The 23626-nt window shown below is 49.4% G+C and overlaps 1 protein-coding gene and 1 non-coding gene across 2 annotated transcripts in view; one reads left to right on the top strand and one right to left on the bottom strand.

Moving 5' to 3' along the window:
- Positions 1-4108: 4108 nt before the first annotated feature.
- LOC125362824 lies at positions 4109-4212 on the top strand. Its single transcript, XR_007213126.1, has one exon. It is a non-coding gene; the product is annotated as a U6 spliceosomal RNA (small nuclear RNA).
- A 676-nt stretch (positions 4213-4888) lies between these two features.
- The window catches only part of Dnhd1 (dynein heavy chain domain 1), a 65346-nt gene continuing 46608 nt past the window's right edge, over positions 4889-23626 (bottom strand). The window contains exons 22-44 of the mRNA XM_048361253.1: positions 23367-23541; positions 23007-23199; positions 22288-22576; positions 19939-20639; positions 18971-19875; positions 18568-18776; positions 18154-18358; positions 17976-18078; positions 15198-15347; positions 14793-14975; positions 14243-14674; positions 13581-14046; positions 10851-11120; positions 10489-10641; positions 10115-10293; positions 9015-9980; positions 8634-8814; positions 8292-8414; positions 8016-8217; positions 6753-6844; positions 6436-6585; positions 5424-6214; positions 4889-5242 (exon numbers count right to left, since the gene is read on the bottom strand). Coding sequence (XP_048217210.1) covers positions 4889-5242; positions 5424-6214; positions 6436-6585; positions 6753-6844; positions 8016-8217; positions 8292-8414; positions 8634-8814; positions 9015-9980; positions 10115-10293; positions 10489-10641; positions 10851-11120; positions 13581-14046; positions 14243-14674; positions 14793-14975; positions 15198-15347; positions 17976-18078; positions 18154-18358; positions 18568-18776; positions 18971-19875; positions 19939-20639; positions 22288-22576; positions 23007-23199; positions 23367-23541 — 7472 coding nt within the window. The remainder of the gene's footprint in view (positions 5243-5423; positions 6215-6435; positions 6586-6752; positions 6845-8015; positions 8218-8291; positions 8415-8633; positions 8815-9014; positions 9981-10114; positions 10294-10488; positions 10642-10850; positions 11121-13580; positions 14047-14242; positions 14675-14792; positions 14976-15197; positions 15348-17975; positions 18079-18153; positions 18359-18567; positions 18777-18970; positions 19876-19938; positions 20640-22287; positions 22577-23006; positions 23200-23366; positions 23542-23626) is intronic.

Below are 23626 nucleotides of genomic sequence, written 5' to 3'. Positions count from 1 at the left end.
TTCTCCCACTCCTCTATCTACCAAGATGACCTTAAAGCTTGGTTTTGAAGGTGATAGAGTCAGCATAGATGTTCTTACCAGATGTCAGTCCACACTTTCTCCTTAACCCATGAATTTAAAATAGAAAGAACTGCTTATGAGGGCTGGGAATATGGCCTAGTGGCAAGAGTGCTTGACTCATATATATGAAGCCCTGGGTTCAATTCCCCAGCACCACATATACAGAAAATGGCCAGAATTGGTGCTGTGGCTCAAGTGGCAGAGTGCTAGCCTTGAGCAAAGAGAAGCCAGGGACAGTGCTCAGGCCCTGAGTCCAAGGCCCAGGACTGGCAAATTAAAAAAAAATGCTTATGACAGAAAATTGAGATATTACTCATAGCAAAAAAATATGAAATTTGGTCATAAGCCAAGAAGGTGAAGTCTGATTTCCTATTTCTTTGTTTCCTTCTTTCCCTTTCCTAGGCATAGTCTCTACCTTTTGAGCCATTGCCCTGTCCATGCTTGGCCACCTGATTGGATGGTCACAAAATATATTCTTGTCTTGGTTAAACAGAAGCAACCTACTCAATAGATTTCTTGGGAATCTTGCCACTAACCATGGCCCTGTCTTGGGCTATATACTTCAAAGGTCCTTCCACATTTTAGTATTCTGGCATAAACATTTTCTGTTATATGCCATGACCCTACCATTCTAATTTTTTCCTGCCAGTCGTGGGGCTTGAACTCTGGGCCTGGGCGCTGTCCCTGGCTTCTCTTTGCTCAAGGCTAGCACGCTGCCACTTGAGCCACAGCGCCACTTCTGGCCATTTTCTGTATATGTGGTGCTGGGGAATTGAACCCAGGGCTTCATATATATGACTCATATATATGAGTCTAGCACCCCATCACCTGAACTACAGCACTACTCTTGGTTTTCTGGTGGTTAATTGGAGATAGAGTCTCCTGGACTTTCCTGCCCGGGCTGGCGGCACCCAACTCTTTCATTTATTTTTTATCTCTTCAATCTGTTCTAGGAGGGGAATGGGGTGAGGGACATGTTAGAGAAAAAAAGATTAAATTTATGTGACTAATGCTGCACCGGTGTGTTCTACAAAGGCAAGTGTTGATTTGTGTGGAGTGTTTAGGATCCCTAGACACACATCAACTCACAGTGGTTGGCTCTTTGTGATACATAACCCACACTGCCTCTCCGCTCTTTGACTCCTCTTTCCACAGCCTCCTATGCAAATGCACCTTAGTTACTAGCGGGCAACTCTCTTGGGAAAGGTCCCAACACATTGTCAAAGAGCCCATGGGAAGTTCAAACATTTGTTCTACCAAACAGTGGAAGTATAGCCAGCAGCTAATTCTCTATGCTGATGGGAAGAGCTAATCTCTATGTAATCTGTAATCACAGCTCAAAATCAGTTCTGCATTTCCCTCATATTGCATTTGTTACATGTTCTTAGACTCATACCTATCTTGGGAAAATGATTTGGTGGTTTTGGTATGTTACAATAGAGACAACAGTCTTCATATCCATTTTCTTGGAAAATCAGCTGTACTATATTTTCCAGCTACTAAGTATGGACATGTGGTTTAAGTGTAGCCAATTGGATGCTCATGAAATTGTGCTATTTCTAGACTTGGAAGTTCCCTGTGTTATTACCATGGTGGTCAAGTTTATCTGAGTATATGACCTTGAAAAATTAAAAGATAAACAAATCACCCTCCAATTAGCTTTTAGAATGGGAATGGCATATGTCATATTTTTGAAGTATGTAATTTTTTTCCCTTTTCTGTGTGTGTATACTAATCCTGAGGCTTGAACTCAGGGCCTGGACACACAACCCTGAGCTTTTTTTTGCTCAAGGCTAGTGCTCTACCACTTGAGCCACAGATCTACTTCTGTTTTGGTACCTAATTGGAGATAAGAATCTTATGGATTTTCCTGCCCAGGCTGGCTTCAAACCAAGATCCTCGGATCTCAGCCTCCTGAGTAGCTAGTTTTATAGGTGTGAGCAACCATCACCCAGTTGGTAACTTGTTTTTTTAAGTTCCGTAGGCTCACAGCTAAAAGTTTCCTTGAGTCTCAGAAGGGACATTGATCTTGAACTTTAGAGAAATGTGTTTTGCATTGTGAGATGGACCTAATTTGGGGACTAGGGTGGAATGATAAGGTTTAAATATGAAGTATACCCTAAATAAGTATCACAGCACTATTAAGGGATGATGGGATCATCAGGATTCTGACTTTATCAATAGATTAATCCATTGATGGGTTCGTTGCTCAATAGGTCATTGGGGAGGTCAGTCTTTGAAGGGTGTGACTTGTCCCTGAACTTTTCAGCCGGGGTTATTACCTCACCGCAACTATGGATTCAGCACACCTTGGAGTGAAACTGTGAGCCAAAATATTATCTTTTCACCTTTAAATTGTTTATCTCAGGTATCTCAGAGTGCAAACTATGTGAAGCAAACCTGATAAAACTGAAAGAAATAGACTCACAAATATAGTTGGAACTTCATTCCCTCCCCCAATAATTGATAAAACAGCTAGGCAGTGCCAGTGGCCCCTAGCTACTCAGGAGGCTAAAATCTGAGAATAATGGCTCAAAACCAGCAAGTAAGAGAAGGGGTGGGGCAGGAGGGGTGGGTGAGAATGTTGAAACAGGTTACATTGATCAAGATGCACTATATTCATAAACTGTTGAACGGCAAATCCTCTGTACAATTACTTAAGGATTAAAAAAAGTACGTTTTAAACAGCTAAGGGACAGTCCTCATGCCTTGAGGCAGCTGGCACAAATCTCATCTTTTATTCCACGATATAGTAGACCTAGAAATAAAGTGTCTTTGGGTATCCTTCCTACTCTTTGAAATAAATGGTGATAATTTAGAATTCCTTCCATTCCACCTCTACTCCCTAAAGTGGCAGCTAGGTATAGAGGGGAGGGCTTAGAGCACTTTTTGATGTCAGAAATGGGATTCCTGGCATACTGATGGTTCTTAGATATGTATCCGTTGGCCTCTAGGGATGGTTGGCAAAGTTTCATACCTGGGCATTTTGTCAACATTTGCTTTTAAAGCTGATGAATTTGTGGTCTAGTGTTCCATAGCTGCCAAGACCTTATTCTCCTTCCTATCAGCTGGGTCTTGTCTCAGCAATTCTGGTGCTGAAGAGGCTCTCTGCCTCATACTTCTTCCAGACTCAAGGCTCATTTCTCAGTGTTCATACCATATAGGGCTACACAGACACCTTTTCTTTCTTTTTTTTTTTGTTTGTTTTTTTGGCCAGTCCTGGGGCTTGGACTCAGGGCCTGAGCACTGTCCCTGGCTTCTTTTTTGCTCAAGGCTAGCACTCTGCCACTTGAGCCACAGCGCCACTTCTGGCCATTTTCTGTATATGTGGTGCTGGGGAATCGAACCCAGGGCCTCATGTATATGAGGCAGGCACTCTTGCCACTAGGCCATATCCCCAGCCCATACACAGACACCTTTTCATGGCCCTGACACTCTGCCCTCCTAATACGGTTGGGGCCATAATGAGTCCTTGAGAACAGTTCCCTTCAAGAGTTCCAGGAGGGAGAAGGTGAAAGCCAAACCCCTTTGCTTGTCACCTAAGTCGGTGTTCCTTTCCCCTCTGAGCTTTCAGAGTCTGAGATCAAGTTGGTCATGTCAGCCTTCCTCTCATCTCTGTTCCCTCTATCTATGCCTACCCATTAGGATGGAAGGAGATACTTATTCCCCTGTCGATGTCATACTTCCTCTTATTGTTTGCTATTTTAACTTGGTTTTTCCAGTACTGTGCCTTGAACTTAGGACCTCAAACTTTCCTTTAGTTTTTTTTCTTTCAAGGCTGGTGCTCTACCACTTGAACCACACTTCCACTTCTGGCTCTTTGCTGGTATTTTGGAGATTAAGAGTCTCTCGGATTTATCTGTCTAGGCTGGCTTTAATCTACAATCCTCAGATCTCAGCCTCCTGAGTAGCTAGGCCTGAGCCACCCAGGGCCCTGCATATGTTGACCTTTAATGACTGCTGTCCTACAACAGCCTCATCAGTGTCTGGAAAATCCTTTGTGTGGAAGACTGAATAAATAGTGATTGAATGAACAAAGCCTAGTGTGGCGCTTGCTTCAGCAGCACATATACTAAAATTGGAACGATGCAGAGATTAGCAGGGCCCCAGCGCAAGGATGACCCACAAATTCATGAAGCATTCCATATTTTTTTTAAAAGAGCCTTGTGTGTCATTAGGGTTTTGTTTTTCATATGTACAACCATCTCAAGAATCTATCATAGTGGCTGGGAACGTGGCTTAGCAGTAGAGTGCTTATCTAGCATGCATGAAGCCCTGGGTTCAATTCCTTAGCACCACATGCTTTAAAAAAAAAAAAACTGGAAGTGGCGCTGTAGCTCAAGTGTTAGAGTGCTTGCTAGCCTTGAGCAAAAGGAAGCCAGGGACAGTGCTCAGGCCCTGAGTCCAAGCCCCAGGACTGGTTAAAAAAAAAAAAAAAAAAGAATCTATCTGAGGTGAAGACGTGTGAGTGGTAGCACGTAGCACGGGATGTCCTTGGGGATTTAGCACAAGTGCTGCAACTACAATAGAAAGCAGAGCAAGGATTCAGAAGTGTGTGTTAGCCACTGTCAGTCACATCTGGTTAACCCTTTAGACACATGACCAACCAGGCCCCCCTCCCCAAAGTGTCCTGGCCCTGCCCTGCCCCCAGGTACGCAGCGCACCCCCACATCTACCTCAGGATAAACACAACCCCTCATTCCCCAGTGGTGCACGCGGTGCTCTCCCCTTTGTGCCTTGTTTTGCCTCCTGAGCATATTCCACTCTCCTTCCCAAGCCTGGAAATCAGTCATGGCATCACTACACAGCGTTTATTTTGGTAGCGGGCTCAGGGCAAGGGCGGGCTGCACACGTGGACTCTCCGTAGGATACAGGTGTCGGGGCTGAGCTTGGTGGGCAGGGGCAGGTACATCAGGATGTTCCTGCTGTGCAGCTTGGTGGTGCCAAGGGTCCCTGCCATGTACACAGGACAGAGGTACACGGCTGGGTCGGCTGGGGCCCGCGCCGGCTCACTGGAGCCAGGGGCCTGGGCCCAGACGCTGACTGGAGGCAGAGGGCTGGGCTGGGTGGAACTCGTGTCCTGCAGGGCCCCCTCCGCAGAGTCCCACTTGGCATGCAGGACTTGTAACCCGATCAGCAGCAACCCCAGCTCCGGAACCGTGGGGTTGGGGCCGTTCTCCACCTAGGGGCACCAGAAACGGCTCAGACACGAGTAGGAAGCTGGGCAGGGATGGGATGGGGGGGAGGGGGAGGGGAGGAATCGTGTTAGCGTGAGGTCAGAAAAGCCACTGGGGTGGCTGAGGGTGAGCGTGGGAGGTAGAGGATTCCCGAGAGGCCGGTGGGGAACAGAAGGGCGACGATACCCGGAGGTGCAGAAGGTGGCTCAGCTCCTGGCGTCTGTGCAGGAGGTGACTGGAACCCGGATCCTGATGAGCGGGAATACAGTGGCAGGCCAGGTTGGCCTCCCAGCGCAGGGCAACCAGCAGGCGGCGGGGGTGACCGAAGGCTGACAGGTGAAAGATGCGCGGGGGGATCTCGCCGCCACCTTGGTCCCCGCCCTGGCCCAGGTAGAGAATCAGCTGCTGCCCACGGCGGGACAGCTGTCGGAGCCATTGCCAGGGCGGCTGTGGCCCCGCCGGTGCGTGGCGTCGCCAGGGCTGCGGAAAGCGGCCGGTCCAGAGGGCCCGGGCCACCTCCAGGCAGCGGCGGGAGGGGCACGGGGGTTGGCCCTTGAGCTGCTGCAGCAGGCAGTCAAGGTCGCGTTGGAGCAGGGCCGCCAGCTCGCTGAGTTCCAGCACCTCGTTCTGCAGGAAGGCGTGCAGAGGCTGCTGCCCCTGGGTGGGCCCCGGCCTGTAGGCATCGGGCTGGTCCCCGCCAGTGTGCTGGGTCAGCAGATCCTGCAGGGCCTCCAGCCTCCCCTGGCTTTGCAGCAGGCGTTGCCGCAGCCGCCTCTCGGCCCGCTGGGAGCCTCCGCGGGCTGCGGGGACCCAGGAGGGCGCGCACCGCTGCAGGGCGCGCAGCAGCGCGCGGCTCCGGCGTCGCAGCAGCCAGTCGCGGGGGGCCTCGCTCAGGCCGCAGATCCACGGCTCCGATGGTGTGTGCAGCAGGTGGACCTGGGCCTTGCACTCGGCCAAGGCATCCAGCTTCCCTAGATCTGGGAGTTGGAGGTGGGGGTTGAGGGACAACATGGATTCGACACCCCCCATCACCCCAACTCCAGAACTGAGAGAGTAGGCCTGATCATTTATACCGCCACCTCCATCCCCAGACTGTGAATATTACCCCCTCGTAGGGTAGGCCTTTATTCCACTTTTTTGGGGGCGGGGGCAGGGGTGACATTACACCCTATTATTCTCCACCCCAACTGGAGCTTACCTGGGCTAGGCATCAACGTGGCCAGCAGATACTGAGGTGTGTATGGTTGGACCCCACTCCTGCTAGTGGGGCTCAGGCAGGCTTGAGTGAGGCTAATCTGGGCCTTTGTGTCCTCGTTGTCTCCCAGAGGGCCCCCATAGAAAATGGAAGCTGAGGATGAGGCCAGAGCCCCTCAGTTCCAGCCCCTCCAGTTCCCACTATACTTCCCAGCCAAAGGTGTGACAGAATGTCTTTCTTAAAGGACTCCCACCCCCCCCCCCACACCCCGCTTTCTCCAGGTTTCCTGGAGGCAGCCAGGGACAGGAGGTGGGTCTCACCAGCCAGCTCCTGCATGGCAGTGCCGGGATTGCTGAGGCTGGCCCACAGCTGATTTTGGGTCTGAAGGACTTGGGTCAGGGTTATTTGACTCCTGGGGGAGGACACACACAAAGACATAGGGTTTTAAAGAAGAGCAATATATTAAGGATTCAAGTCATTTCTCCTTCCCAAAGCTCTCCTCCGAGCTCCAGGGTTATGGGGTCTCACTAGTCATTGGACTGGGCACCTCAAATACAATTGACTTCTATCTGAAATCACCACCCACCCCCTATAAAAGCTGTTCCATCTCTTATTCCAGTGAGAAGTGACACTAGCCACCTAATGGTCTAAAGCAGAAGTCAGAAAGTCATCCCTGACTCTTTCCCTCTCCTCATGTTTCCTCTTCAATCCCATCCCAACCTCTTTCCCCCATGTTATGACCTCTTCCTTGGAAACTACCAGAATACCAGTTGTTTAAAGGTAAAACTGTTGTGCCTCCAGGCCCACGTCCTCTGGCCCATTCTCTACTCTGAAGCCAGAGCGATCCTTCCATAAGATCAAGGTCCTCTCCTAATGAAAACCCTTCTGTGGCCTTCCACTGTCTTCAGAGTAGTATCCACTCCTCTGCCACAGATCCATTCGCAACTTTTTGCTAGTTACTTAGAGATCAGAGTGATGCTGGGTGCTAGTGGCCTGTAATCCTACCTACTCGGGAGGTTGAGATCTGAAAATAGTGGCTCAAAGCCAACCAGGGCAGGAAAGTCCCAGAGACTCTATCTCCAATTAACCACCAGAAGACCGGAATTGTAGCAGTGGCTCAAAGTGGTGGCGCACTAAGCTTGAGTCAGAAAGCTTAGGGACAGCGCCCAGGTCCTGAGTTCGACCCCCATGACCAACAACAACAACAAAAAGTCTCTTGGACTTGCCTGCTGGGGCTGGCTTCAAACCATGACTCTCAGATCTCTACCTCCTGAGTAGCTAGGAATACAGATGTGAGCCACTGCTGCCTGGCTTCAAAGGCCCTTTTGTTCAACCTCCAGCATGCCTTACCTCAGCTACACTGAAGTCTCCCCTTCAGCTGAGCTTAGTTTCCCCTGCTTAGAAAGGCCATATTTCTGCCTGATTTGCCTCAGTTGTTAAGATTCGTTCAAAAGGAGATCTCAAAGCTGAAGATTTCCTTCCCCTTCCCCTCACTCTTTGGAGATGAATTAGTTTTATTCATGTGGAAGACACTGTTTGTCGAGTGACTAACTGAACAGGATGATGGGTGGTGGGTCCCTTACCAGCGCCCCCTGTGTGCTTGAAGCTTCATCCCATAGAGCTGCCGGTGCAGCAGGAGGCCATGTAGGAAGAGCAAAGGAACTATCTGGGTAGGGGGCTGCTTGATGGGTTCTTGCTGGGCTAATTCCACATTGTTGACCAAGATGTGGCTCAGCTCCAGGGATTGGTCCCAGAAAACAGGCAAGGAGTGCTGAGTCAGCACAGCTGAAGAGGAAGCAAGGCGCTGAGTCAGCACCACACCATTGCCGTTGTGATAACCTGCGGGGGCTGCTTCTTACCTGGCAAGGAAGCTCTGGCTTCTGTAGACACAATAAGCCAAAGACGGAAATTTCTGTGGACAATGGCTGTAGTCTTGCTCTCGGATTGAGTTGAAAGTGCTTCCGATTCATTGTCTGAAACCACTAGGGTTAGAAAAGGAGCAGAGATCAGACCTCAAATAATAGGCGGATCCACAAGCCCACAGTCAGACCTGAGATTGGATCGACAGGATTCAGACACAAGGCCCAAGAAAAGTGATTAGGCCCAGGGCTAGCAGACTGGTCATGAGGCCTGAGTATTCAAACTGAGACCCACACGGAGAAGCCCTCATTCTGGAAGCCATCTCTAGACAGTAAACCCACCCTTGGCTCCATCCAGTAATCTCAGCAAGGGCTGCAGCAGCTCTCTTGGCCAGTGAGACAACAGATGACAGTTATCCAGCACCAACCAGTACCCCATGAACATAGCCTGGCACAGACTGCCGATGACCACAGAGATTGGATCCCAGGCTTCCGAGCCAAGGGCTATCACCTGCACTTGCTTCTGGAGACAAATGGAAAGATGGCATCGTGACTCACAGTGATACTGGGTGACCCAAACGACTCAATATGAATTTTTTTAAGCCACAGTACTCCAAAATGTGCTTGAATGATCCAGAAAGAGCCACAAGAATGCTTGAGAGCAAACTTCACACCAGCCCCCAAGAGCCCACTTGGTCTGTGGCTGAGAGGTTAGGTTCAAACCTGCATGTGGGTGGCGGCTAGTTTCTTGATGACAGTCAAAGGATGCCCCAAGGCTGTGGGGTGACCGGGCGGTGGCAGTAAGATGAGTATGGGCTGAGTAGCCTGGCTGTGTTCGAAGGGGATGATGGGCGCACTTAGGTTTTCATCCAGGGGCCGGCCCAGGAGGCTGGTGGTGAGGTCTGCCAAGGCAGCTGCCAGGCAGTCAGGGCGCAGGACCCTCCACAGAATCAGCTTCTGAAACTGGCTCAGCGGCTCCGATCTAATCCCAGGCGGGGGACCCAGCACTGTGGAGGACAGTGACAGGTAATCCTGCCAGACTTTAGGGTGCTCTGCCAAGGATGCGCGCAGCCCAATAAAGGGGGGCAGCCGCTCTAATATTGCACATTCTTGCCAGGCACTCGGCCCTAACCAGGGTGGCCGGCCCACGCTGGACACCAACTTCTTGTGATTTGGGTTGAAAGATGACATCAGTCCAGGCCACAGTGCCAGCCTCTCTAGCTTTGGTACCTTGTTTTTCACCTTCAACAGAGCCAAAGCACCTAAGGCACCCACCAAGGGTACTTGGGTCAGCCCTAGGATAGCTATGGTGCTGCCCAGCAGGTGGCGAGTCAAGCGTGTTTGCAGCTGCAGCAGGTGGCTGGCTAAGTCCTCTCCGTGCTGGCTATCGTGTGGCTTCATGCTGCTTAATGCCCGCTCGGTTGCTGCCAGCCAGTTCTCGGAGCTCATATGGAAAAGTGGCAGCAGGTTCTGTAGGGAGCTTAGGGCCTCTATTATGGCCATCCCATACCAGACCACATGCTGGTAGGGTACCCACAGGGCAACCTCCTGCATCTTCTGCTCTTCTAGCTCCTCCACATGGGCTCGCAGTTGACATACCTTTGCCTGGACTCTCACCATGTCTCGCAGAAACTTGGCAGGTTTCTGTTGCAATGGACTCCGAAACAGTAGTGCTGTCAATAACCGCTCCTGTGTACGGCAGTTGATTAGATGGTTCTGGGCCTTTCCCACAGTCCCCAAACATCTCCCCACTCATCTCTTGCCTCCATACTTGGGTCCTTCCAAAACTCATCCTATTCCCATAGACTGGGCCCCTCAAGCACCTCATCGGCTCTAACAGCTTCGTAGGTATCCAGGTGTCTGGTCTGCAGGTCCTGCCAGCGTTTCTCAAGATCGGGAGCCTCTCTGCACAAAATTTCATGCAACATCTGCTCTTCTAGGATGTCCATGTTCATGCCTAGATCCAGCACGTTCATCCCCTTCAGCATCTCACAACCTAGCACTTAGAGGGCCACAGGAAAGATGCTTAATCCTTTCTTCTTGGCAGAGATATGCAGGGGTGAGAGGGGAGGACAGGAAATAGAGCTCTCTACTGCGGTTCTGAGCTGTCTCTGGGCTAGGTGAAGCCCCCTGAGGAGCCCTAGGAGCGGAGGATGTCCACAAAGCTGTACCAGCAACTTACCCCTTTCCACCTTACCCTTTTCCAAGGCACTGAGTGTGAGGGTCGTACTCAGATAGAGACAGAAGCCATGCCGCACCTGGGGTGGTCTCAGCTGCTCCCGCTGTAGCAGCCACTGGAGTTCTTGGCACCCTAGGCCCAGCTCCATGTTGGTGAGGAGCACAGGCTGGCCTGTGAGGAGAAGTAAGGATGACCTGCCTACCCACAATGCCATCCAGCCCCTTGCACAAGATCTGGCTCTAATCAGGGTAGGGTTCCCTACCTGTCCATATAGTGGGATGAAGGATAGGAGGTGAGTGAGATCAGACAGGTGTGGGAGGATTGTGTGGATTGGGGAAAGACTGAGAGGGAGGACATGGTATGTGACGGTGAGTTCTCACCATTGGCAGCTGCCTCCCGAAGCTGAAGACCCAACTCTGGGTCAGCACCCGAGAGGACACTAAGATGGACAGGAGGCAGAGACTCAGCCACAGAAGCTACCCTTGACCCCTGCCTCTGGGGCTCAGTCTCCTTCTCTTTTACTTTTTCTTCTTGCTCTTTCTTTTCCTGCTTTTCACTTTCTTCTTCCTTTTGTTCTTTGGCCTGTTCCTCGGCCTCACTTTCCTCTTCACTGTCGTCATCTTCTGTATCTTCTTCATCTTTAGTTAGATCTCTCAGGAGGCCATTCTCTAGGACAGACAGATGGAGAGGAGTGGAGGAGCTGCGAAACCAGCGAGTGCCATTCGCTCAAGGACTCCATTTCCATGAGGACAGATCTTCAAGTTGATACCTCAGAGGAGCTGTTTATGATCTATGATTTACTTTCCTTATCTGCAAAATCGGCTTGATATTAGCGAGGACCTCATGGGGTTATTGTGAAGATTCATTGTAATGGTCCATAAAAAGCACATAGACTGACACATAGCAAGTGCCCAGACTCCAAAATTCTAGGGAGGAGGTTAATCACCTCTGAAATTGTCCCTATTTTTGCCCCTCTGTATGTTGATTAAAAGAATCAATGCCTTTCTCTTTTTACCTAAGCTAATAACAAATAAAGAGACCTCACAAATATGGACCTTAGTACTTGGGAGAGGTGACTTAGAAGGGAAACATTTGGCCTCAGCCAAGTCATTGGCAGGGTGGTGGGCACAGGTGGTTCGCTAAGCAACCACCATAACAGCCATTCAAAATTGAGTCTTTGCCTCCTCTACTGCAGGAGGTTGATAAGATTTTTCCAGGGATTTTTTTTAAGGTTCTTTTACAAATGGAGGTTTCCAGGTCCACAGATTTAGTGCATTACTTTTTACTGTGAATAAATGACTACAAACTTAGCAATACCATTTATAACCTCACAGTTCTCTAGTGTTACAAGTCCAGCATAGCATGGCTGGAGTATCTGAACAATATTATACTAGACTAAAATCAAGGTGACCTCTAGGCTTAGAAGTCTCATCCAAAATCTCTTTTCCAAAATCATGTTACTTCTTTTTCCTCATCTCTAAAATCTCACAACCCATTCAGGAAGAACATACTCCATCTCCCTTCTAGGAAATGTTCCTTCCAACATGCCCGCCTAATAGGTCTCCGGATCCAAAGAGAGCCAATAAAAATATTCCCTTTGAATTTCAAACATTGGCAAAGGAGCTAAGGAGAGACTTCTCAGAAGAAGAGGTGAAAATAGCAAAGAAACATATGAGGAAACACTCAACATCCTTGGCCATAAAGGAAATGCAAATCAACCCAACTGAGCACCTCAGTTAGAGTGGCAACAAATGTTGGCTGGGATGTGGTGAAAAAGGAAGCATATTGCACCATTGGTGGGAATATAAACTAGTACAACCCCTCTGGACAGCAGTCTGGAGGTTCCTCAAAAAACTAAACACAGATCTTGCCTACGACTCAGCCATACCACTCCTGAGCAGAACACCATAAAGACACTTACACAGCCATGTCCAGTGCTGCACTATTCACAATAGACAAGTTATGGAATCAGCCCAGATGTCTTGCAATAGATGGGTGGGTTCAAACATGTCCTATACACAATGGAAATTTACACAGCCATTCAGAAAAATTATATTGTTTGCAGGGAAATAGGTGGACCTAGAACAAACCATGTGAAGTGAGGCAAACCAACCTCTGGCACATGTATGATATGTTATACAGAACTCCAGGCATTCATACACACGGAGACTAAAGGAGGATACTCTTAAGAGAGGAACTCAAAAGCACAATGCCTATGTGCTTCTGATCCTATAAGAATAATATTTATAGAAATAAACTCCAGGAGGGGCTGGGGATATGGCCTAGTGGCAAGAGTGCTTGCCTCGTATGCATGAGGCCCTGGGTTCAATTCCCCAGTACCACATATTCAGAAAATGGCCAGAAGTGGCGCTGTGGCTCAAGTGGTAGAGTGCTAGCCTTGAGCAAAAAGAAGCCAGGGACAGTGCTCAGGCCCTGAGTTCACGGCCTAGGACTGGCCAAAAAAAAAAAAAAGAAAGAAAGAAAGAAAGAAACTCCAGGAAATGGAAACCAGAGACATTTTCTTTGTTGTTGTTTTTTGTTTCTTTTCTTTTTGCCTTGTTTGTTCATTTGTCTTTCTTTGGGAGGATCAGGGCACACAGAAGTGAAGGGACAAAGGGGTAAACGAACACAGAAAGATACTCGGTAGACACTGTGTTGAAAATGAACTATACAACTTGCGGGTGGAGATGGAAGGGAAAACGCGGGAGAGAGCGAGGGAAGGGGTGATGTCCAAAAAGATGTGTACTCATGACCTGAATTATCTAACTGTAACCCTTTCATAATAACGATTTTTAAAGAGAATTTCAAACACTGGATAAATTTTGGCAGCAAATTATAGATTATGGATTATGAGCAGGTTTTCAATAATGCCAAGTAGAGCGAGGAAATAGAAGATCACGGACTGGTCATCCAGTCTAGGATCATGGTAATGTATCAGAAACACTAACCAAGTAAAAATGACCACCTTTGTGAATGTATAGGCTGGTAAAATTTGGAAGATCCTAGCCACAGAACTTTAGTGTCTCCATTACGAAAGCAAAGACCCTAAGAGGTTGAGAGTGCCGGGCAATTCAGACACCTCCGATGTATTGTGTTGCCCCCTGGCTTACCAAAGCTCTCAGTGGACTCTGAGGTGAAGCATACATTCTCTTCTACTGGCAGTGGGTCCAACCAGATAAGGGCCTGTTTGCTGGAGTCCAGCAGCAGAGGCCAACGGCAGCTGTAGTAGTGAGTGTGGCTACGAAGCAGCAGACCTATCAAGCGGGCCGACCTAGCTTGGGGCTTCTGGTCTCGGTCCCATTGGAACTGTTCAGCCTCACAGCTCAGCAGAGAGAGAATCCTGAAGGGACGGCGTGTGGCCAGCAGAGGTATCTTGGGTGGCGCAATGACAGCTTTCTGTTTCAGTGCCTGTGCCACATCATTTGGACCCAGGGCCTCCTGAAAGCCCCTACACAGAGCCAGCCACTTGTTTAGCAGCTCCCAGCGCTTCGGTGGTGGAAAGGGACCCAGGTAGATGACAGCAGCTGAGCACAGGAGGGCATCTCCAAACAGAGTCATGCAGTGTTCCCTCAGTTTCTGGTGTGTCGGAAAGAGTAGGGGGCGTGGAGGTCAGTGAGGGAACCCGACAGGGGTTCCCATATCTGTGGAGAGGAACAAGGTAGACTCTTCCAGGGAAATTTGGAGGGGAGCAGAAGAGAGGGGAGCAGTTAGAACCTGGGGTCTTAGCGGGCAGAGGGAACTGAGAAAGTGACACCTGGGAGGGGTTGACTACCTGGAGTTGTGTAGTCCAGGTGTGCATGGGGGTGAGCAGGGCAGACTTTATGGGCCATTCGTGATATTGCCCATAGTGTGCCTGATTGAGGCTCTCCAACATCTGGTTGTGAAATATTTGGGCATCCTCCAGCTTCTTAGCCAGGTCCAACGTACGATCCAGCAACTCCTGGGCCTGGAACTGGTAGTGGCCTAGGCGAGCCTGCTCCCGAGCTAATGTGGCCTCCACCTGCCGCAGCAGCAGGCTTGTGGGTAACCCCCGGCGCTGGGCCATCCCATAGTGCAGAACAGCCCACAGCCAGATGGCCAGGTTTGCCGTAGGTATGCTGACTGCCCGCAGTGCGGCGTCGCTCATACCTGGAGCACTCAGAGCTTGTTTTAAGTTGATCAGTTGTAAGTCTGTAAGCTTCTCCTTGGGGAAGAACACCAACTCCTGGAGAGCATGGGTTGTACAGAAAAGAGAAGACCTGAATGCTCTAGACCTTTTCCAACAGGTCTAACCTCACCTTGCCAGGTGGGCCCCTCATGCCTCTCCTGGCCTTGTTCCTTACCTGATAAAAATCGTCCGTGCATAGGAGCTGCTTGGCGCTGGCCCAGCCTGTTTCACGGCGGAACAAATCGCACAGCGCGTCGGTCACTCTGACTACGGGTTCTGGCGGTGCTCGGTAGCTCCGGATCTCCTCAAAGTCAGACACGTGAAGCTGGCTCAGAGGACCCAGAAATGCTTTGCCCATCTAAACGAGGAGAGAAGCGTGCTGCCCAGCACTCCGAAGAAGAAGTTCTCCTCTTTCCTCAAGGTTATTTCCAGGAAGGCTCATCTCGTCCTAGGCATCCTCACAAGGAGACCACCCCCAAACCAACCTGAACCTCCACCAAGAGTCACCTCATCTTTCCTTCTGTGCGTCCTAGGAAAGGCAGGGCAGGGCAGGGCAGGACAGATGGCAGGAAGAGCCTACCTGTTCCAGGAAAGCATCGTGTTGAACCTGCAGCGCATCCCGCTGCCTGGCTAGGTTCTCAATGAGGCTCTCCTGATGCCGGCACTCTGACAGCTGCCGCCTGTACTGGAGCCTGGTCTGGTCAAGCTGATGCTGGGACATTCCAACATTCTGTGAACAGAGATCCAAGCCCTGCAACACCACATCCCGGGCAATGTGGGAACCCTCCAGGGGGAGACATCATGTGCTTGAAAGAGGGACCAAGTTGCACTCCCAGTAGGTCACATATACAGCCTGAGCTCTGGGTCTGTCAGGTCTGTGAGTTAGACATCCAGTAGCACAGCCCCAAATGAATGGTGCTTCACCAAATAGGACTGGGTATTCTGACTCCAAAGCCTGTGTTGTGCAACTGTGTGCCCTGCTCCTTATTTTACTTAGACTCTTGAGCAGAAGTTGTCTCTGAAGACTGTTCCCTCCTTTTGGAAGGAAGCTCCACTCTTGGCCTTCATGATACTGTGTTCTCTTGGACTCTCTCTGGCTACTCTTTCTCAGCCTTTTCCTTCTCTGATATATTATAAACATAGTATATTATACTAGCATGTGAAAAAACGATCCCATCTCTCTCTGTAGCAGTATTCCCTCCCAAGTACTATGTTGCTGTCTGCGTAGTAGAAATCTCCACTTGAATGCTTAGCAGACCTCTTAAGACTCTATGCCCCCAGAAGAAAGTTGGTTATGCCTCCTCAGCTCCCCTGCTATCTTCCTAATCTTGTGCTTTTTTCCTCAGAAAACTGGCAAAGCACAGTCAAGTTTCCCAAGGAAGAAACCAAGCTGGCTGCTACACTTGGACTCGGTTTCCAGCTTGTCTTTGCCATCTTTCTTTCAGTTACGTCTCTTATATATGTCTCTCATGTCTGTGCTCCCGCCTCCAACACCTCTCCCTCATACCCAGGATCACTCTCCTTCGCTGTTCTGGCATTCTGACTAGTTTCTCTGGTTCTCTTACTCCTGACCTTGAATTCATACTGTATTCGATTGGTTTTCTAAAACTGGAGTCTCATCATCATTGTGTCCCTTAACCCTTGCCACTCCATTTGGTTGACAATGCCTCCTTAGCCAGACCCCTACTCATCTTTCTAACCTCTCCATCTTTTTCTGTCTCCTAGAACATCACTGACTTTCAGTCGTGCTATGTTTCTTTTTGCCTTCACTGGGCCTTTACATGCATTATTCCTTCCCCCTGGAATATTCTCCCTCCTACCTCGCTCCACTTGATCTAATTGTATGGAACCTTCACCATCAGCTCTGATGTATTTCATTCATTCATTTACATTTTTAAGAAATGTTTTTGAACTCCTACCATGTTCTACACATGTTGTGCTATATATCGGGGCAATATGCTTTTCCTAGAAAGCTCTTCTTGGTATTGTACACCTCTCTGGACTTTCTCTGTTATAGCATGCTGTTTGGGAATTGCCTAGATGAGTCTATATTTTCTAGTAAATTATAGGCATGAGAAGAGCCATTGCCTTATGCCCTCTCGTTAGGATGTGATTTAACTGAACATGGAGGTTGTACTAAATATCAGTACTTCTAAATGTTCTCTTTTTTTTTTTTTGGTCGGTCATGCGACTTGAACTCAGAGCCTGGGCACTGTTCCTGAGCTTTTCGCTCAAGGGTAGCACTCTATCACTTTGAGCCACAGCACCACTTCTTTTTTTTTTCTGGTGGTTAATTGGAGACAAAAGTCTCACTGACTTTCGTGCCTAGGCTGACTTTGAATCATGATCCTCAGATCTCAGCCTCCTGAACATTGAGGATTACAGGTGTGAGCCACCAGTGCCTGGCTACATGAGCTCTAACATATAAAACATTTAGAAGAGCTGGGCACTGGTGGTTCATACCTATAATCCTAGCTACTCCTAGAAGGCTGAGAGCTGAGGATTTCAGTTTGAAACCAGTTCAGGCAGTAAAGCCCATGAGGCTCTTATCTCCAATGAACCACTAGAAAACCAGAAGTGGCTCTGTGGCTCAAAGTGATAGAGTACCTAGCCTTGTACAAAAGAGCTCAGGGACAGTGCCCAGGCCCTGAGTTCAAACTCAAAAACAACAACAACAAGGAAACAAATAAAAAAAATCCTCTTATTCCTGAGAACTGTATTGGAGGAGCTGTAAAGGAGATGTGGGAAAGCAGGTGTTGGGAGAAGGGAGTGAGAGAGAAATACCAGTTAAGGAAGTTGAGAACTTTTATGTATACTATACTATACTATTATGTATACTATTTAAATACACTTGTTTCTTTGGTGTAAGTGTAAATGTCCACCTACCACCATTTCTGATCCTAATTCTTTACTGTAGACAACAGCCTTGTATATTTGGTGCAGACAGCATGGTATTGGCGGGGGGGGGGGGGGGAAGGGGGAGGGGAGAAAGATGGCTACCAAAGGTGAACCAACTAGTGACCTTTCAAAGGAAGAGGTAAGAGAAAGAGGTGATAGTAAAAATGTAATTCTCTTCTTCATTCCTCATGGGCACCCAAAGATCTGGACTGCTTACAGTCAATGTTCTAGGGACAACCAGAGGCAAGACACAATCAATCTGGTCTCAGTTGTATTGTGGGAGACTTTTGAACCTGAGATCTGAGGGAAGAGGCAGCAAGAATTAGAGTTCCCCTGGGGAAAGGGAGACTAGAGAAATAGGAACTAAGGCTCATTCTGTGTGGTGCCTCCCAAGTCACCTTTTGTGCCTCCTGCTTTGACACAACTGTCTCACAACGTCTCACCATCTTCTCCTCCTTACCCTGTGGGAGCTTTTTATCTCCTGTTCCAAGTTAAAGACCAGGTTGGTGTGGACGCTGTGCTGGTCAACCAATGTCTTCAGATTCTCCACGGCATTATGAATCCTGGAAAGACAATGACCTAGCGAACTGACTCCAGGGTACAGAAGGAAGAACACTGTAGGGGACGGGACAACTTACCGGAAGGCTCTAGCCTTCATCTTCAGGGTCATCTGTTGCTGTTGTAGCATGAAAGTATCCAGGAAGTCTAGGAAGGTCTTGGGAGTGACAAGTGGCAATGCGGGGCACAGGTGCTCATGGTAGTAGGCAGCCGAAAGGTGGATGAGAGCCATGGCTCTGGCCACACTGGGAATTGCGGCTTGGAGGTCTGGGGACTTCAAAGACCCTGTAACAAGCATGGTTTTAGTGTGGACTGTGGACTTGTAAGGGAGGAATGGGAAAGAAGAGCCTTTTTCCTAACTCATGAAGGAGGGCTGAACATGTCAAGGGAGTTCAGTGAGAAAGGGAGGAAGAGGAAGAGAGAGACAGAGAGAGTCAGTTGGGTCTAGTAATAACCTTCATAGAACCTGGTGAGAACAAGTGAAAATGGCTCACTATCATCAAGGGGTGGACACTTAGCGCTCTCCAAGTAGTACTGGGCAACTTTGACCAGGGAATCTTGGTCCCAAGGCTCATAGCGGTCAATGCTGGCAGTGGCCAGTTGAAGGAGCCTCAGGAAAAGAGTGGAGGGCAGATGCTCTTGGGCCTGGTCATCTTCAATGAGGAAAAACATGTGCAGGTGGCTACACACTTGCTGGAAGAACCTGTAGGCAGGCAAAGGGTTCCACTGCTGTCTTCCTGTTGACAGTGTTTGCCCATCCAGGTTTTCACTTCCAACCCCAACCCCTTTAGCTCCCATGCTCTGAGTCCTCACTGTGATTCACATAACTTACTTGAACCTTCTGACCAGGACAGACTAATGGCAGAGAAGACCCAGGTACCAGATTCGGGATCTTACCTGTGCAACACCACTTCCTTCTTAATGTTATATTTGAGGCCAAGGTTCTCCCTGGGGACCCGTTCTTCAATGTGATCCAGTTCTGCCTCTGTGTACTGGTCAGGGAAAGTGCCCGAGGTTGCCAAGGCTACCAGGCGATGGAGGGTGGTAATAGTCACACTCTTGGTTACCACCAGTGCCACCGGCTGCTTTGACACTCCAGCATGCCAGCTGGCATCTCGTAGACACTGGAGAATGGCCTCCTCGGACCCACATGGCAGACAGAAGAGGTGGGCCTGACAAATGCTAGCAGCCAGAGTGATGGCTGTATGGCGTCCAGTACCCAGAACCCCTGAGAGCAGCAAGCCATGCTGGTGGGGTTTGGCCAGCACACGGACCAGGCGAGCCACATGCTGGGTTGTGGAGTGGCAGCGGGCCAGGTGGGGGTTGAGACCCAGCTGAGCGGCTGAGGTGGCCAGCTGCTCTTCCAGGTTCTCCCACTCCCGTTCCAGGTACAAGTTGGGGCTTTCAGAGTTGGATAGCAGTATCAGTTTCTGACTAAAGACCAGGTCTGAAGGATTTTCCCGGGGACGGAGTAGCAGCACGGGAAGCAACAAGGGTGAGACCAAGTCTCTCTGGCTTATCTTTCTCCACCATCTCTTCTGTTTCTTCGACTGCTTATGGATAGAAGCCCTTGTGTCTTCCTCCTGCTTTGCCTTGTGGCTTTGACCTTCGGAACTTTCCTTGCTTATTGATTTCTTGGACAGTGCTAGGCTCGGATCCGTGGAGTGTGAGCCTGTGGTGGCCTGAAGGCCGTAAGGGTCCTCTTCTTCATCTGTCTCACTGTTGCTGTTGCTTAACTCCTCCCACTGGGCTAATTCCCCTTCAGATTCCACTTCAGGAGCAACCTTCTCCTCTTCCTCCTCCTCCTCTTCCTCCTCCTCCTTCGCTTCCTCCTCCTCCTCTTCCTCCTCCTCCTCCTCCTCTACTTTTTCCTCATGGTCACTTCCCAAGTGCTGGGGTTTCATCTCGCAGCAGAAGACACCCTGAGCTATTTTTAGGAGCATCTTGGAACAGCAAGCGCGTTCCCCCTGGCTGTCCAGCCGGTCACAAAAGGTCCTATGTGCCTCATGCAACCAGAGCCGCACCATGTTGCGTGTGACGGTCATGATAGCCAGGCGAGTGCCGCGTAGGCCCGACACCCTGCGCAAGTGCTCCTGGTGGCTGTACGAGTCTACGAGACCTCCTGAGCTCACTCTAGTAGGCAGGAGCTGTAGGCTTCCCAGAAGCTGGCTGACAGAGTGCAAGGAGAAGCGGTAGTGTGGGTGGAGAGGTGAAGGCATGAAGCGATTGCTCACAGCCTCCCAAGCCTCCATGGAAGCCCGAACTAGGGCTCTGGCCAGAGCACCTTCCCGCTCCACAGAGGGGAAGCGCTCAAGCCAGGCTTGGATGTTCGGTGCATGTCTACTCAACATGGTGGACAGGGTCATGCTGCCCAGGGCCAACACCGTGAAGAGGCGAAAGAGGCGTGGGCAGAGTGGGCGCTCGCAGCACCCTGGCACTGTCACTGTGCCAAGGAAGTTGACTGTGGGCTGCAGTGTCTGCAATTCCAAGGTGTTGTGGGCATATACAGTGCCATCCATGGCCTGACGCAGAGTCTCGAGCACTGGCTGGCAGCTCTTTTCTGGGTCTGTGGGACATGAACAACAGTGAGGATGCACACACGTCCACAAGAGTCTCCCCTCTCCTGCTGGTCCTGCTCCCTCCTGCTACTTGTAAAGGAATTCTGTGCTACCGATGTGTTGAGACTTGGTGACATCTGAGCAAGTTGTTCACTCTTCACACATTCCCGGACACTGACCAGTTTCGTCTCCCTTCTTCCCTAAATCCTACCTCTGTGATCAATTATTTATTAACCAACAGAAAACAGATACTGTACTAAGATTTGGATGCTGAGATTGGTAGAAAGTGGATCAGATCACAATTAGGGGGAAAGTGCAATTATTTCTGTCAGAGAGCATCATATATGCACACTGGGTTTCCAGTACCACAAAAATACTGTGGTAAATAGTGGATATAATTGAACTGTGGAGTCCATCTGTTAACTAGGAGCATTCATTACCACTAATTCAAAATTTTAATAGGTATAAGGCTATTTCTGTTCTTTCTTCTTCTTCTTCTGGTCCTGGGGCTTGAACTCAGGCCCTGGGCACTATCCCTGAGCCTCTTTGTGCTCAAGGCTAACACTCTACCACTTGAGCTACAGCACTTATGGCTTTTTCTGAGTAGTTTATTGGAAATAAGAGTCTCTTGGACTTTCCTGCCCAGGCTGGCTTTGAACCACACTCCTCAGATCTTAGCCTCCTGAGTAGCTAGGATTACAGCCGTGAACCAGAGGAGCCCAGCTTCTGTTCTGTTTTTTTCTTGTTGGGCTTTTTTTTTTTTTTGCCAGTCCTGGGGCTGGGACTCAAGGTCTGAGCACTGTCCCTGGCTTCTTTTTGCTCAAGGCTAACACTCTACCTCTTGAGCCACAGTGGCACTTCAGGCTTTTTCTGTTTATGTGGTGCTGAGGAATGGAACCCAGGGCTTCATGCATGCTAGGCATGCTTTCTACTACTAAGCCACATTCCCAGTCCTTAAGTAAGGCTTTGACAATTTCACTTTGCAAGGCAGATGTCCTTTTCATCAAAATCCCTGAATTTATTAGCATGAAATTTCCCACAATATTCTCTTGTGCTTTTTAATATCTTTACCAAAATATTTCCCTTTTGTTTGTTTGTTTTGTTTTTGTTGCCAGTCCTGGGGCTTGGACTCAGGGCCTGAGCACTGTCCCTGGCTTCTTTTTGCTCAAGGCTAGCACTCTACCTCTTGAGCCACAGCGCCACTTCCAGCTTTTTTCTATATATGTGGTGCTGAGGAATCAAACCCAGGGCTTCATGTATGCGAGGTGAGCACTTTACCACTAGGCCATATTCCCAGCCTCAAATCTCTCCCTTTTGGAGGGGGAAGGGATTTACATTTTCCTTTTGATTTCTTCATTTGTATTGTTTTCAAAAGAATCAAATTATGGCTTTGTAGACATGTTCAGTAAATAGTTGAGTAAACATATCTGTGATTTACCAGTAAAAAAAAAAAAGAGAGAAAGAGAGAAAACAACAACAAAATGATAACGGATGAGGTCATGAGGGCGGGTGGATGGGGAAGCTCACATAGCAAGAACAAGAAGATACTAAGGAAGGAGCTGTATACGTATATTTGACATTCAGTAACTATTGCTGTCGATGTTGTCATCTCATGAGATGCAGTAGTTCCTTCCTTTCCCCCACCCAGCTCCTTACCGGAAGTGGCCAGGTGCAGGTCCTCCAACAGGAAAAGGAGGGAGTCTTTAGAATTGTGGTGATGCTCTGGCCAGGGTGTGGCTTGTGACTGGCCTTGGACCCCTCTGCTCAGGAGTTGGCGGAGATGGGTGGAACTGAAGGCAGGGTGGATGGAGTTGGATATGCACGGGTGATTTGGCTGCACTAGGACCTCCACAAAGGCTGACTTCCCTGTGGCTGCCTCTCCAGCCAGCAGCACTGGATGCCCCTTGCATAGAAGCAGGTCTACCATATATAAGAGCTGCTCAGTCTGGAGGACAGGAATAGAGCTTTTACTGAGGCAGTTCTGGGACAGGACGGTCATCTAGATAAAAGTATAGTTCTATGGGACTTGTCCTAAAGTTGTACTTAGAGAACACACAATATGTATTTTTCCCCCAGTCCTGGGGCTTGGACTCAGGGCCTGAGCACTGTCCCTGGCTTCTTTTTGTTCGAGGCTAGCACTCTACCACTTGAGTCACCACGCCTCTTCTGGCTTTTTCTGTGTTTGTGGTGCTGAGGACTCAAACCCAGGGCTTCATGCATGCTGGGCGAGCCCTCTGCCGCTAAGCCACATTCCCAGCCCACACACCATGTCTTCTTGTGATCAAAGAATAGGAGCAAGTGGACCTCAGCTGGGCCTTGACATGGGATTACTCCCTCAAGTCCCAACTTCAGCTATTTCCCCACTGTCCTCATACCTGGGCAGAAGAGTGGAAGGATCCCAGATTTGCCCTGGCACGGCTGCTCAGGTAATGGCCAGTGAAGGGGGCCAATGTCCCATCTTCAGGGTTGACATGTAGATCAAATACTGTATCTGAGGGTGGTGGCTCAGGGTAGTTGGAGAGGCAACTAATAGAACTCCTCATGAAGGTATCAAAGAGGGGCCAGAGCCTGCGCAGATGGACACACAGCAACAGCCACATAGTTATTACAGAACCATCAGTGATGTGCTCATACATGATACCCTAGCCTCACAGTCATGTTAACTTGAGTTTTAACTCCTGTGGGCAAGCCAACCCCAGTCCTCTGCAACACCCATACCCTCTCTCTGTAGGTACCTGGAAGGAAGGTGGGCTCCAAACCCCCAGATCAGGGCAAAAAGAAAGCTGCTGACAGCCAGCAGGTGTTCTTTATGCTTATCCAATGTCTCATCGCATTCAACCTGGCATTGGTTCAGAGAGCTTTGGGAAGACAGGAAGCTTTGGGCCATAGGATCTCTACCACTGAGGTCCTCTGCAACTGTCACCAAGGCCAGACGGGAGTTCCAGCACACATGAAAAAGTGGAATAGGGAGAGAAGAGGAGAGGTTAACCATATT

This window comes from Perognathus longimembris, chromosome 13 (assembly GCF_023159225.1).
Source record: "Perognathus longimembris pacificus isolate PPM17 chromosome 13, ASM2315922v1, whole genome shotgun sequence".
In the NCBI taxonomy this organism is placed as follows: Eukaryota; Metazoa; Chordata; class Mammalia; order Rodentia; family Heteromyidae; genus Perognathus; species Perognathus longimembris.
Note: the sequence above shows the minus strand (reverse complement) of the source record. Positions and strands in the feature narration are given on the sequence as shown.